The sequence below is a fragment of the Cinclus cinclus genome, chromosome 24 (genome assembly GCF_963662255.1).
Source record: "Cinclus cinclus chromosome 24, bCinCin1.1, whole genome shotgun sequence".
NCBI lineage: Eukaryota > Metazoa > Chordata > Aves > Passeriformes > Cinclidae > Cinclus > Cinclus cinclus.
The window spans coordinates 2179987-2195056 of record NC_085069.1 but is presented as its reverse complement, the minus strand read 5'-3'; the positions used below and the strand labels follow the sequence as shown (position 1 = coordinate 2195056).

At 55.1% G+C, this 15070-nt stretch overlaps 5 protein-coding genes across 5 annotated transcripts; all 5 read right to left on the bottom strand.

Moving 5' to 3' along the window:
- Positions 1–845: 845 nt before the first annotated feature.
- LOC134053252 (feather keratin Cos1-1/Cos1-3/Cos2-1-like) lies at positions 846–1172 on the bottom strand. The gene has a single exon (XM_062508148.1). The coding sequence runs from the start codon at positions 1170–1172 to the stop codon at positions 846–848; it is 327 nt and encodes a 108-aa protein (XP_062364132.1).
- Positions 1173–4289: 3117 nt separating this feature from the next.
- LOC134053214 (feather keratin Cos1-2-like) lies at positions 4290–4598 on the bottom strand. Its single transcript, XM_062508091.1, has one exon. The coding sequence runs from the start codon at positions 4596–4598 to the stop codon at positions 4290–4292; it is 309 nt and encodes a 102-aa protein (XP_062364075.1).
- Positions 4599–6352: 1754 nt separating this feature from the next.
- On the bottom strand, positions 6353–6679 carry LOC134053253 (feather keratin Cos1-1/Cos1-3/Cos2-1-like). The gene has a single exon (XM_062508149.1). The coding sequence runs from the start codon at positions 6677–6679 to the stop codon at positions 6353–6355; it is 327 nt and encodes a 108-aa protein (XP_062364133.1).
- Positions 6680–9763: 3084 nt separating this feature from the next.
- LOC134053215 (feather keratin Cos1-2-like) lies at positions 9764–10072 on the bottom strand. The gene has a single exon (XM_062508092.1). It carries the CDS (start codon positions 10070–10072, stop codon positions 9764–9766), a length of 309 nt encoding a protein of 102 aa, XP_062364076.1.
- A 1754-nt stretch (positions 10073–11826) lies between these two features.
- LOC134053286 (feather keratin Cos1-1/Cos1-3/Cos2-1-like) lies at positions 11827–12153 on the bottom strand. The gene has a single exon (XM_062508215.1). It carries the CDS (start codon positions 12151–12153, stop codon positions 11827–11829), a length of 327 nt encoding a protein of 108 aa, XP_062364199.1.
- Between the last annotated feature and the right edge of the window lie 2917 nt (positions 12154–15070).

The window sequence follows — 15070 nt, the reverse complement described above, 5'->3', positions numbered from 1 at the left end:
TGCGATTGACCAAAAAGACAAATTTGGAAATGCGGCTGCAGGAACAGGCTCTATGAGAAGAGTCCAGTGGCTCCTGCCACGTCTGACTGAGTCAGTTCCAAGTGTGTCCCAAGGGCACTCAGCACTGCCCAACACAAAGCACATTTGTCACACTGCTGCTGCCTGTGTGAAAGTGGATTTTGTTGGCAATGGTATGGGCTGGAAAGAAGCTTCAAGGCCATTTCATTCCACTGCTCCTACCCTGAGAACATGGGCACTGATGCCACGCACTGAACCAGTTTGCTCAAAGCTGTGTCCAAGCAGGTCGTGCCCAATTCCGGGTTTGAGGCATCCGGAAGGTTTCTGGGCAATTCAATGCAAGGCCTCAGCACCCTCAGAGAGAGGAACATCTTTGTCAGCTCCAAGGGAAAGGGATCCAAGAAAAATGCACTACAGGGATTTCAAGGCTCTTCTTCCTCAACACATTTACACATGACCAAGCGGAAAGAGCTGTCACAGAAAGATGGAGAAATCAGAGGCCGAGGTTTGAATGCAAAAGCAACTTTATTGAGCCCAAAGAAGAACAGACGGAGGCTGCTGGAGGGCAGCAGGAGCAGCTACTAAGATGCAGTGGGGATGTCTGACATCCTGGCCTGCCAAGGGAAGGAGGTCAACATGTTTGACTAGGCTGGCATTGAGTGGTGGGGACCGGAAAGGAATGGAAGAAATAAATGAGAGGAGGAAGAGAGGAAGGAAACAACAAAATGAGAAGTTCTAAATCCAATGCCTTCAAGTTCCATCTTCATTCCAGCACCGTTATCTGAAGTCGTGGAGGTTCTTGCCCAAGGATGTTGGCGGCAGCATCTTTAGCAGGGACGACAACATCTTTCACCATAACCACGGGTGATGCAGGAGATGTCAAAGCCCCCGGAGCTGATGGGCACTCCGTCACAGCTGAGGATGCTGCCAACGGCCGCGGAGGTGGAGGATCCCACCACGGTGTTCTGTGGGAAGGAGCTGAGGATGGGGCCAGGCAGGGTCACCAGCACAGCGGGCGGCTCAATGACGACGGTGGAGCTCTGGCACTGCCTGACACAGCACTCATTGCAGCTGTTGGCCAGCGGGCAGGGGCCGCAGGGCTGGCAGCAAGGGTTGCAGGGCTGGCACTGCTGGCACTTCTCAGGGCAGGACATGTCTGGAGCCTGGCGCTGCAGCTGGCACACGGGGCAGGGAGGAAGCAGAGCACATGCACACCTGAGACACAGCCCGCAAGGCACCCCAAACAAGACAAGGCCCTGCTGCCTGCCGAGCTCCAGGCCGTGCTGGCCCAAACTGGGGATCCTTTGCCCGAGCCCAGCACGGTCCTGCAGAGCTCAGCCGGGCCCAGCCGTGCTCCCGCCTGGACTGTGTTAAAATCAGCACCTCAGCCCATTCTCAGCCTCTGGCCACAACACACGAGCTCCCCTCTGCCCACACCACCAGCATTGCAGAACACTCCCAGAAGAACAAGGAGCAGGAAGAAGGGCTGGAAAGCTCAATGGTCTCCAAGAGGAAGGAGGAGGAGGAGGAGGAGGAGGAGGAGGAGGAGGAGGAGGAGGAGGAGGTGGAGGAGGGGGAGGAGGAGGAGGAGAACGAGGAGGAGGAGGAGGAGGAGGAGGAGGAGGAGGAGGAGGAGGAGGAGGAGGAGGAGGAGGACAAAAGGGCTTGCAACTCACCTGGTTCCCAAGGAGAAGGAGGAGACAGAAGTGGTTGACAGTGCCAGCACTGAGGCTGCCTTTTATCTTGGCCCCACAGTGCCTCAGGGCCCACAGTTCGTGCTGCATCCGTGACGATATTCCTGCATGATTCCAAATGAACGGAAACATCTCAGGGAACGCTATGGCATGAGTTGGTTTTTCCCTCCACCATGACTTTGGATTTCCTGGCTTACATCATTCCCATTCCCTTCAGGACAGTTCTTCCGAGCGCTGTATGTGAGATTCCAGGTTCCCTGGGGGCAAGGATGAGTCAATGTGGGCAGAAGACATGAACTAACTGCAGAAGTGTTCCAAAGGAGGGCAGGTGATACCAGCCTGGGGCACTCTTGTGGAGATGTATAATGCTGCCGGATTTTTGTAATTCCTGCTGACTGGGAGGGCCTCCTCTGCTCCCAGCCCTTCCAGTCTTTTGCTCAGCCCCTAACAGCGCCACTATGTGCCTCGTCTCCTCCATGTGCCCTCCTTGCCCTCCTCCTCAGCCTGCACCATCCTTGAGACTGGTGCAGCGCTGCTGCCTGAGCATGTGTCCTGCACTGTGTGCTCTGAAGCAGCTCTGAACCAGAGCTCCCCAGCATCTCCTCAGTCACATCCCTTGCTATGGCCTGTGGCCCATGTGCTCAGCCACATGCAGTCATGTGTGTGGGAGTGTGGCTGTGCCCCGGCGTGTGCGAGTATCTGCACACGCTTGTGCTCGTGGCCTCACGGGAACAACCCCTGAGAGCCTCTGACCTACCCGAGGACGGTTGTGCGCAGGGCAGAGCACTTGTGCGCAACCCCCCTGCCCGTGTGCCTGTGCACGTGTGCCGGGCTCCGCGCGTCTGCCTTCTTCTCTGTGCACACCTGGGCAGGCTGGCAATGTGTCAGTGCCCCTGGGTGTGTGTCTCCACAGCTGTGCCTGAGCTGGCGGCTCAGCCCAGCCACCACAAGGCCCGCAGGCACTTCCCTGCCCAGCGGTGCCAGCCACTCACACACACTCGGCCCCCAGTTCCTTCAGTGCAGGAACCTGGAGAGGGCCACGGCCCTCCGGTCGGTCTCACCAAGCACAATCCCATTGCCAGGCCATGCCCAGGCCAGGCCACCTCCAGGCAGCCTTGGGGCACTCAGCTCTGTCCCAGGGTCCTTGCTCCTTTCTCAAAGAGAGGCTTTGAGGTGACAGTGTTCTGGTGGGACAGTGGAGATGGGGGCGTCCTGTGGCCACACTGGCCTTGGTCCTGAGCCAGGGGCTGTGGGAAAAAGTTTCTGTCTACCAGAATGGGGTGTGCGGAGAAAAGTTATTGACCGTGTCTGGGAGGTGGAGGATGGAAGATGGGAGAGTTGCTCCTTTCCCACAGCCAGAAGGGGGAACAGTGGCAGGCTCCAACAATGTGGGAGCATGGCTTTGGTTCTGTCCTCATGCTCCGTTGATCCTGTGAAACCCCTCAGCCCTGCCCTGTCGCGATGGGTGAGGGTGGTGGTTGCCGTGACCTTCCTAGGGAAGTGTCTTAGAAGCACAGCCCTAGGCACAGAGGCACATCTGCCTTCACCTGAGTGATTTCAGCTCTCTTGTGAGCGCTGCTGAGTGCAGCGCGGAAGAAAGCTACGGGAGTGTTCGTATGGGGTTCCACGGAGATCTTTTATTCTTCTCTCACAAAGGATTTAGGGACGAAGAACGGCCCACTGGGTTTGAGGGAGGCGGGATTATATCAGAAAGGCAGGGGTTGGGGAAAAGCAGCAGGGCCGACCATCTGAGGGTTTAGGGGAGGAACAAAGGGGAATGGCCAGTGGGGTACACAGGATTTGTATGCAAATGAGGGTCACTGTGGGAGACACCTTTCTCTTACCATGAACAAGGCAAGAGGTGGCCCAAGGGCTCTATCTCCGGGGCTGAGGTGTGAGCATTTTGGCTTAAGGGCTTTCCCTCCAGGGAAGGGCCAGGGCCTCCATTAGGCCTTGTGCCTCCACACTGCCTGTGGGGTTAGAAGGTGGGCAGAAGAAGGCTAATGTGAGGGAGGTGTTTGAGGAGAGGAGGTTGTGGACTATCCCCAGGCATTGCTGTTTCCCACGTGCTCTCGTGTGACCTTTAGACGTCAACTTCTCAGGATAATCACCATTTTGGGGAAGCCCTGGATGTATTTGTGAGCTCCAATAGAAAAGGCACCAAGTAAAATCCACCATGGAGTGGGTCCACCCTCTGCTTCCTGCACCTTTTGCCGCGAGCTGGATGGAAGAGTTCCCACACAGGGAAGGAGGAAGCAGAGGGCCAGGTTTGGATGCAAAACAACTTTATTGAGTGTACGGAAGTAAAGGAGGTAGCTGAAAGAGGACACCAGGAGCAGGCACTGGGGTGCAGAGGGGGTGTCCATTTGCCCGGCCTGCAGAAGGACGGAGGGAGGTAAACAGGTCCCACTGGGCTGGCATGGGGTGGTGCTGACAGGAAAGGCAGAGAAGGGAAGAGAGCCAAAGAAAACAACAGAAAAGCAAGGGCACACATCCATTGTTCCAAAAATCCATCCTCAGTGCAGTACCACGTTCTGAGGTTGTGGAGGTTCTTGCCGGAGAAGGTTGCCAGGAGATTTAGCAGGGGGGACAACATCTGCTGCCATAGCAGTTGGTGATGCAGGAGAGGTCAAAGCCCCCGGAGCTGATGGGCACTCCCCCACAGCTGAGGATGCTGCCAACAGCAGCGGAGGTGGAGGATCCCACCACGGTGTTCTGTGGGAAGGAGCTGAGGATGGGGCCAGGCAGGGTCACCAGCACAGCAGGCGGCTCAATGGCCACGTGGGAGCTCTGGCACTGCCTGACACAGCACTCATTGCAGCTGTTGGCCAGCGGGCAGGGGCCGCAGGGCTGGCAGCAAGGGTTGCAGGGCTGGCAGCAGGACATGGCTCACGGTCACAGGTGCACCTGGCACAGAGCGCAGGGAGAAGCAGAAAGTGGGGACACATGAGGAGCAGCACTGCACCCAAACAGCCTGCAGCCAAGGCAGCTGCTGGCCCACATTGCCCTGCCCAGCTCAAAGCCCAGGAGCCACCCCCGCCATGTCCCAGCCTCTCTGTGTCTGCACAAGACCTTCTCTCCCCTGCCCTGTCCCAGCACAAGCAGCTCCCAGCCCTGGGACAGCCCTGACAGCCCCTGTCAGCTGAGACCTACAGCCAGGAAAGAGCTGGTCTTGAGCAAGCTGCAGGAGGAGAAGCTCTAGAAGGAGGACAAGGAGGAGGAGGAGGGGGGGCTTCCCACTCACCTGTTTCCTGAGGAAGAGGAGGAAGAGGTGAGAGAGAGAAGTGGATGAGAGTGTAGGGACTTGGTGTGCCTTTTATAGCAGTCCTGCACTGCCCCAGGCCCTGAGGCACCTCAGTGGAAGTCATAATTTTGTGTCCAGCTCATGTCAAATGTACACCATCCCAGCTAATGGTAGGGGCTGTGTCCTGGTTTCCTGCACTGTGGCCTCTATTTCCTGGCTTCTGCCGTGTGCGTTCCTACCTGAAGACTTCGGTAAGTGCCAGGATGAGAGGCCCAAGAATTTTCAGGAAAGAAACAATTTCAGAGTAGGCAGAATGCTGGGATCATGGTCTGGTGGCATTCCATGCAGGCACATGACATGAACCTGTGTCATTCCTGTGGGTGTGTATATGGCAAAATGTCAGGGCATCCCTCTCATTCTTCTTCTCCACCTGCCCATCTCTCCCTTCCTATGCAAACACATGTATACTGGAAAAAGATAAACACGATGCCATTCTGCTCTCTGGAGGTGAGGGCTGGCAGTTTGCCTGGAAGCAGGGCTTCCTCCTATGTTGCGATTGACCAAAAAGACAAATTTGGAAATGCGGCTGCAGGAACAGGCTCTATGAGAAGAGTCCAGTGGCTCCTGCCACGTCTGACTGAGTCAGTTCCAAGTGTGTCCCAAGGGCACTCAGCACTGCCCAACACAAAGCACATTTGTCACGCTGCTGCTGCCTGTGTGAAAGTGGATTTTGTTGGCAATGGTATGGGCTGGAAAGAAGCTTCAAGGCCATTTCATTCCACTGCTCCTACCCTGAGAACATGGGCACTGATGCCACGCACTGAACCAGTTTGCTCAAAGCTGTGTCCAAGCAGGTCGTGCCCAATTCCGGGTTTGAGGCATCCGGAAGGTTTCTGGGCAATTCAATGCAAGGCCTCAGCACCCTCAGAGAGAGGAACATCTTTGTCAGCTCCAAGGGAAAGGGATCCAAGAAAAATGCACTACAGGGATTTCAAGGCTCTTCTTCCTCAACACATTTACACATGACCAAGCGGAAAGAGCTGTCACAGAAAGATGGAGAAATCAGAGGCCGAGGTTTGAATGCAAAAGCAACTTTATTGAGCCCAAAGAAGAACAGACGGAGGCTGCCGGAGGGCAGCAGGAGCAGCTACTAAGATGCAGTGGGGATGTCTGACGTCCTGGCCTGCCAAGGGAAGGAGGTCAACATGTTTGACTAGGCTGGCATTGAGTGGTGGGGACCGGAAAGGAATGGAAGAAATAAATGAGAGGAGGAAGAGAGGAAGGAAACAACAAAATGAGAAGTTCTAAATCCAATGCCTTCAAGTTCCATCTTCATTCCAGCACCGTTATCTGAAGTCGTGGAGGTTCTTGCCCAAGGATGTTGGCGGCAGCATCTTTAGCAGGGACGACAACATCTTTCACCATAACCACGGGTGATGCAGGAGATGTCAAAGCCCCCGGAGCTGATGGGCACTCCGTCACAGCTGAGGATGCTGCCAACGGCCGCGGAGGTGGAGGATCCCACCACGGTGTTCTGTGGGAAGGAGCTGAGGATGGGGCCAGGCAGGGTCACCAGCACAGCGGGCGGCTCAATGACGACGGTGGAGCTCTGGCACTGCCTGACACAGCACTCATTGCAGCTGTTGGCCAGCGGGCAGGGGCCGCAGGGCTGGCAGCAAGGGTTGCAGGGCTGGCACTGCTGGCACTTCTCAGGGCAGGACATGTCTGGAGCCTGGCGCTGCAGCTGGCACACGGGGCAGGGAGGAAGCAGAGCACACGCACACCTGAGACACAGCCCGCAAGGCACCCCAAACAAGACAAGGCCCTGCTGCCTGCCGAGCTCCAGGCTGTGCTGGCCCAAACTGGGGATCCTTTGCCCGAGCCCAGCACGGTCCTGCAGAGCTCAGCCGGGCCCAGCCGTGCTCCCGCCTGGACTGTGTTAAAATCAGCACCTCAGCCCATTCTCAGCCTCCGGCCACAACACACGAGCTCCCCTCTGCCCACACCACCAGCATTGCAGAACACTCCCAGAAGAACAAGGAGCAGGAAGAAGGGCTGGAAAGCTCAATGGTCTCCAAGAGGAAGGAGGAGGAGGAGGAGGAGGAGGAGGAGGAGGTGGAGGAGGGGGAGGAGGAGGAGGAGAACGAGGAGGAGGAGGAGGAGGAGGAGGAGGAGGAGGAGGAGGAGGAGGACAAAAGGGCTTGCAACTCACCTGGTTCCCAAGGAGAAGGAGGAGACAGAAGTGGTTGACAGTGCCAGCACTGAGGCTGCCTTTTATCTTGGCCCCACAGTGCCTCAGGGCCCACAGTTCGTGCTGCATCCGTGACGATATTCCTGCATGATTCCAAATGAACGGAAACATCTCAGGGAACGCTATGGCATGAGTTGGTTTTTCCCTCCACCATGACTTTGGATTTCCTGGCTTACATCATTCCCATTCCCTTCAGGACAGTTCTTCAGAGCGCTGTATGTGAGATTCCAGGTTCCCTGGGGGCAAGGATGAGTCAATGTGGGCAGAAGACATGAACTAACTGCAGAAGTGTTCCAAAGGAGGGCAGGTGATACCAGCCTGGGGCACTCTTGTGGAGATGTATAATGCTGCCGGATTTTTGTAATTCCTGCTGACTGGGAGGGCCTCCTCTGCTCCCAGCCCTTCCAGTCTTTTGCTCAGCCCCTAACAGCGCCACTATGTGCCTCGTCTCCTCCATGTGCCCTCCTTGCCCTCCTCCTCAGCCTGCACCATCCTTGAGACTCGTGCAGCGCTGCTGCCTGAGCATGTGTCCTGCACTGTGTGCTCTGAAGCAGCTCTGAACCAGAGCTCCCCAGCATCTCCTCAGTCACATCCCTTGCTACGGCCTGTGGCCCATGTGCTCAGCCACATGCAGTCATGTGTGTGGGAGTGTGGCTGTGCCCCGGCGTGTGCGAGTATCTGCACACGCTTGTGCTCGTGGCCTCACGGGAACAACCCCTGAGAGCCTCTGACCTACCCGAGGACGGTTGCGCGCAGGGCAGAGCACTTGTGCGCAACCCCCCTGCCCGTGTGCCTGTGCACGTGTGCCGGGCTCCGCGCGTCTGCCTTCTTCTCTGTGCACACCTGGGCAGGCTGGCAATGTGTCAGTGCCCCTGGGTGTGTGTCTCCACAGCTGTGCCTGAGCTGGCGGCTCAGCCCAGCCACCACAAGGCCCGCAGGCACTTCCCTGCCCAGCGGTGCCAGCCACTCACACACACTCGGCCCCCAGTTCCTTCAGTGCAGGAACCTGGAGAGGGCCACGGCCCTCCGGTCGGTCTCACCAAGCACAATCCCATTGCCAGGCCATGCCCAGGCCAGGCCACCTCCAGGCAGCCTTGGGGCACTCAGCTCTGTCCCAGGGTCCTTGCTCCTTTCTCAAAGAGAGGCTTTGAGGTGACAGTGTTCTGGTGGGACAGTGGAGATGGGGGCGTCCTGTGGCCACACTGGCCTTGGTCCTGAGCCAGGGGCTGTGGGAAAAAGTTTCTGTCTACCAGAATGGGGTGTGCGGAGAAAAGTTATTGACCGTGTCTGGGAGGTGGAGGATGGAAGATGGGAGAGTTGCTCCTTTCCCACAGCCAGAAGGGGGAACAGTGGCAGGCTCCAACAATGTGGGAGAATGGCTTTGGTTCTGTCCTCATGCTCCGTTGATCCTGTGAAACCCCTCAGCCCTGCCCTGTCGCGATGGGTGAGGGTGGTGGTTGCCGTGACCTTCCTAGGGAAGTGTCTTAGAAGCACAGCCCTAGGCACAGAGGCACATCTGCCTTCACCTGAGTGATTTCAGCTCTCTTGTGAGCGCTGCTGAGTGCAGCGCGGAAGAAAGCTACGGGAGTGTTCGTATGGGGTTCCACGGAGATCTTTTATTCTTCTCTCACAAAGGATTTAGGGACGAAGAACGGCCCACTGGGTTTGAGGGAGGCGGGATTGTATCAGAAAGGCAGGGGTTGGGGAAAAGCAGCAGGGCCGACCATCTGAGGGTTTAGGGGAGGAACAAAGGGGAATGGCCAGTGGGGTACACAGGATTTGTATGCAAATGAGGGTCACTGTGGGAGACACCTTTCTCTTACCATGAACAAGGCAAGAGGTGGCCCAAGGGCTCTATCTCCGGGGCTGAGGTGTGAGCATTTTGGCTTAAGGGCTTTCCCTCCAGGGAAGGGCCAGGGCCTCCATTAGGCCTTGTGCCTCCACACTGCCTGTGGGGTTAGAAGGTGGGCAGAAGAAGGCTAATGTGAGGGAGGTGTTTGAGGAGAGGAGGTTGTGGACTATCCCCAGGCATTGCTGTTTCCCACGTGCTCTCGTGTGACCTTTAGACATCATCTTCTCAGGATAATCACCATTTTGGGGAAGCCCTGGATGTATTTGTGAGCTCCAATAGAAAAGGCACCAAGTAAAATCCACCATGGAGTGGGTCCACCCTCTGCTTCCTGCACCTTTTGCCGCGAGCTGGATGGAAGAGTTCCCACACAGGGAAGGAGGAAGCAGAGGGCCAGGTTTGGATGCAAAACAACTTTATTGAGTGTACGGAAGTAAAGGAGGTAGCTGAAAGAGGACACCAGGAGCAGGCACTGGGGTGCAGAGGGGGTGTCCATTTGCCCGGCCTGCAGAAGGACGGAGGGAGGTAAACAGGTCCCACTGGGCTGGCATGGGGTGGTGCTGACAGGAAAGGCAGAGAAGGGAAGAGAGCCAAAGAAAACAACAGAAAAGCAAGGGCACACATCCATTGTTCCAAAAATCCATCCTCAGTGCAGTACCACGTTCTGAGGTTGTGGAGGTTCTTGCCGGAGAAGGTTGCCAGGAGATTTAGCAGGGGGGACAACATCTGCTGCCATAGCAGTTGGTGATGCAGGAGAGGTCAAAGCCCCCGGAGCTGATGGGCACTCCCCCACAGCTGAGGATGCTGCCAACAGCAGCGGAAGTGGAGGATCCCACCACGGTGTTCTGTGGGAAGGAGCTGAGGATGGGGCCAGGCAGGGTCACCAGCACAGCAGGCGGCTCAATGGCCACGTGGGAGCTCTGGCACTGCCTGACACAGCACTCATTGCAGCTGTTGGCCAGCGGGCAGGGGCCGCAGGGCTGGCAGCAAGGGTTGCAGGGCTGGCAGCAGGACATGGCTCACGGTCACAGGTGCACCTGGCACAGAGCGCAGGGAGAAGCAGAAAGTGGGGACACATGAGGAGCAGCACTGCACCCAAACAGCCTGCAGCCAAGGCAGCTGCTGGCCCACATTGCCCTGCCCAGCTCAAAGCCCAGGAGCCACCCCCGCCATGTCCCAGCCTCTCTGTGTCTTCACAAGACCTTCTCTCCCCTGCCCTGTCCCAGCACAAGCAGCTCCCAGCCCTGGGACAGCCCTGACAGCCCCTGTCAGCTGAGACCTACAGCCAGGAAAGAGCTGGTCTTGAGCAAGCTGCAGGAGGAGAAGCTCTAGAAGGAGGACAAGGAGGAGGAGGAGGGGGGGCTTCCCACTCACCTGTTTCCTGAGGAAGAGGAGGAAGAGGTGAGAGAGAGAAGTGGATGAGAGTGTAGGGACTTGGTGTGCCTTTTATAGCAGTCCTGCACTGCCCCAGGCCCTGAGGCACCTCAGTGGAAGTCATAATTTTGTGTCCAGCTCATGTCAAATGTACACCATCCCAGCTAATGGTAGGGGCTGTGTCCTGGTTTCCTGCACTGTGGCCTCTATTTCCTGGCTTCTGCCGTGTGCGTTCCTACCTGAAGACTTTGGTAAGTGCCAGGATGAGAGGCCCAAGAATTTTCAGGAAAGAAACAATTTCAGAGTAGGCAGAATGCTGGGATCACGGTCTGGTGGCATTCCATGCAGGCACATGACATGAACCTGTGTCATTCCTGTGGGTGTGTATATGGCAAAATGTCAGGGCATCCCTCTCATTCTTCTTCTCCACCTGCCCATCTCTCCCTTCCTATGCAAGCACATGTATACTGGAAAAAGATAAACATGATGCCATTCTGCTCTCTGGAGGTGAGGGCTGGCAGTTTGCCTGGAAGCAGGGCTTCCTCCTATGTTGCGATTGACCAAAAAGACAAATTTGGAAATGTGGCTGCAGGAACAGGCTCTATGAGAAGAGTCCAGTGGCTCCTGCCACGTCTGACTGAGTCAGTTCCAAGTGTGTCCCAAGGGCACTCAGCACTGCCCAACACAAAGCACATTTGTCACACTGCTGCTGCCTGTGTGAAAGTGGATTTTGTTGGCAATGGTATGGGCTGGAAAGAAGCTTCAAGGCCATTTCATTCCACTGCTCCTACCCTGAGAACATGGGCACTGATGCCACGCACTGAACCAGTTTGCTCAAAGCTGTGTCCAAGCAGGTCATGCCCAATTCCGGGTTTGAGGCATCCGGAAGGTTTCTGGGCAATTCAATGCAAGGCCTCAGCACCCTCAGAGAGAGGAACATCTTTGTCAGCTCCAAGGGAAAGGGATCCAAGAAAAATGCACTACAGGGATTTCAAGGCTCTTCTTCCTCAACACATTTACACATGACCAAGCGGAAAGAGCTGTCACAGAAAGATGGAGAAATCAGAGGCCGAGGTTTGAATGCAAAAGCAACTTTATTGAGCCCAAAGAAGAACAGACGGAGGCTGCCGGAGGGCAGCAGGAGCAGCTACTAAGATGCAGTGGGGATGTCTGACGTCCTGGCCTGCCAAGGGAAGGAGGTCAGCACGTTTGACTAGGCTGGCATTGAGTGGTGGGGACCGGAAAGGAATGGAAGAAATAAATGAGAGGAGGAAGAGAGGAAGGAAACAACAAAATAAGAAGTTCTAAATCCAATGCCTTCAAGTTCCATCTTCATTCCAGCACCGTTATCTGAAGTCGTGGAGGTTCTTGCCCAAGGATGTTGGCGGCAGCATCTTTAGCAGGGACGACAACATCTTTCACCATAACCACGGGTGATGCAGGAGATGTCAAAGCCCCCGGAGCTGATGGGCACTCCGTCACAGCTGAGGATGCTGCCAACGGCCGCGGAGGTGGAGGATCCCACCACGGTGTTCTGTGGGAAGGAGCTGAGGATGGGGCCAGGCAGGGTCACCAGCACAGTGGGCGGCTCAATGACGACGGTGGAGCTCTGGCACTGCCTGACACAGCACTCATTGCAGCTGTTGGCCAGCGGGCAGGGGCCGCAGGGCTGGCAGCAAGGGTTGCAGGGCTGGCACTGCTGGCACTTCTCAGGGCAGGACATGTCTGGAGCCTGGCGCTGCAGCTGGCACACGGGGCAGGGAGGAAGCAGAGCACACGCACACCTGAGACACAGCCCGCAAGGCACCCCAAACAAGACAAGGCCCTGCTGCCTGCCGAGCTCCAGGCCGTGCTGGCCCAAACTGGGGATCCTTTGCCCGAGCCCAGCACGGTCCTGCAGAGCTCAGCCGGGCCCAGCCGTGCTCCCGCCTGGACTGTGTTAAAATCAGCACCTCAGCCCATTCTCAGCCTCTGGCCACAACACACGAGCTCCCCTCTGCCCACACCACCAGCATTGCAGAACACTCCCAGAAGAACAAGGAGCAGGAAGAAGGGCTGGAAAGCTCAATGCTCTCCAAGAGGGAGGAGGAGGAGGAGGAAGAGGAGGAGGAGGACAAAAGGGCTTGCAACTCACCTGGTTCCCAAGGAGAAGGAGGAGACAGAAGTGGTTGACAGTGCCAGCACTGAGGCTGCCTTTTATCTTGGCCCCACAGTGCCTCAGGGCCCACAGTTCGTGCTGCATCAGTGACGATATTCCTGCATGATTCCAAATGAACGGAAACATCTCAGGGAACGCTATGGCATGAGTTGGTTTTTCCCTCCACCATGACTTTGGATTTCCTTGCTTAACATTTTTCTCATTCCCTCAAGGATAATTCTTGGGAGTCCTAGTATGTGAGATTTCACTTGTCCTGGGGGATAGGATGTGTCTTTGTGGGCAGAATACTTGAAATAAGTGCTGATCATATTCTGATGAGTCAGGTGATTCCCGCCTGGTTTACTCTTTTGGATTATTTGTGTTTCTGCTGACTCTCAGGGCTTCATCCTTTCCCAGCCCTCCAAATTTTTGCTCCTCAGCCTTAGGCTCCCTTGAATGTGTGCCTTGTCCTTGTCTTAAAATCTCTTTGGATTCTTTCTTAGCCTGCACAGTCCCTGAGGTTCCTCTTGCACTGCTGTCTTAACCACAGTGTGTGTGAATACCTGCATATCCATGTGCTTGCCCACTTGTGTGAACACACTCCCTTGTGCTCTTGTCCAACATGGGGAGTGTTTTGCACAGGAGTGAGCAGTTCTGTGGAACCACACACTGAGAAACTGCATTTACTCATTGCTGCATTTTCAGTGGTTGCAAGAGACAAAAGTATCCTTGGTCACAGCAAGGAAAGTAAAAGTGTTGGAACAATGCTTTGTACTCTGAGTTTTGACTAGAGTCCAGGGTCTCAGGGGCCACCAAGGTGTTGCTGGAGATGGGCTTTGGACACTGGGCTTCCCTGGAGGCTCTGAGAGTCTTGTGGATTTATGACAACACATTAATGATTGGCAGCCCCATTTCAGAGCTTGCTCTTAGGTCTGGATGAGCAGGAGGTTTGGGGATTGGAGCAGGAGAAAGCAGAATGCCAGGACCTTGATTCTTTGAGTCCCTGCTGAAGGGAATACAGGATGAGCACACTGAATCCAGAGAGCCTGGAAACAACACTGTTCATGGCTGGTACTCAGTAGAATGGGGTTTGGCCTCTGTGGAACAGTGATTGGAGCTTTCCATGACCACATCTCATTGTTCAGAGCACCTGTCCTCCTGGAGGAACTGAGGTGAAACAAAAATCAAAGAGTTAAGAGCTTAGCTAAGGAATAGAAGCTATACATATAGTGATTATAGTAGAAGTAATGTAGAAAGTTAATAATTAGTGGCTGAGCCAGTAGAGCTAAGACAATAAATCATTTGCTTGGCTTTGTTGTGTCAGGACGGGTAGATGGGATATTGTTAACGTGAAGAAACCATAATTGCACCTGGACCTTGAAACCAGCCAGAACCAGGCTGAGGTGCTTGAATTGTGCCAAGGAGCCAGAGGGCCTGGCAACAGGACAAAGGTGAAAAGTTGAAGGTGAGGAAGACTCCCTGACTTCATCTTAGAAGACCACTGACCCATTTCAAACACCCACCAACCCATTTGAAGGAAAAAACTGGGCAAGCATAAAAGAATTTTGAGCTCATTTTAATACAAAGCAGGGTAGGCGGGGTTGGGTAATGCATATGTATAGGTGTATTGGGTAATTATATGAATATCTAAGACTCGTGGATAAAAGAAGGCAAGAGCCATGCCTACTTCGCACATCCCTGTAGCAGATTTCTCCCGGGTGAATAAACATATCACTTTCTAATTCAACTAGCTGGACAGTCTTTGTTTCTGCATCAGAAGGGCCATGCCTGGTCACTGCTCTGTGTGGAGAGTCAAATGGTCTCTGTGTGGGATGGGGAAGGAAGGCCATTCCTAGTACCTTTCTCTACTTCTTCAGAAAGGCATCAGAGTGTTTTGCCTAAAGAAGCATCTTCCATGCTGTCTCTAAAGGTCACCCAGCCTTGTGTCAGGGATGTGTCAATCCCCAAAGGGACAGATTTCCATCCATTCCCATGTCAGGCTGCAGAAAGATGCCTGTAGTTGTCCCACTATAGCTTTTCCTCTTTGGCATCTCTCACCCAGAGCTCTCTCTTTTGCCAAATCACGTCTGATTAAACGTCTTCATTATGGAGAGGATTGTATTTGTTTTACCTACCACAAGCCTCTGACACTACCTGTAAGGGTTCTCAATCTCTGCCACTACCTGGAAGGAGGTAGTGTAGAGATTGGTGTTGGCTTCTTCTCCCAAGGAGCCAAAGTTCTTGGCTGTCCCAGTGCCACCCAGAACATCTATCCTACCACTCAGAGCAAGACAATATCTGTACCCTGATCCCTTCAGTTCCGTACCCTCATTTGTTGTGACGTCTTGGTCCCCACCTCACCCAGCACCAGTTTGAGCGGGAGCATTGGCCTGGACAGGAAGAGACCGTGTCCCATCCTAGTGGACGAGTCTAGGAGATAAGGGCTGATGTGTATGTCTCAAACACGAAGAGCCGGATGCCCCTGGAGCCAGCTAAGGCTTGG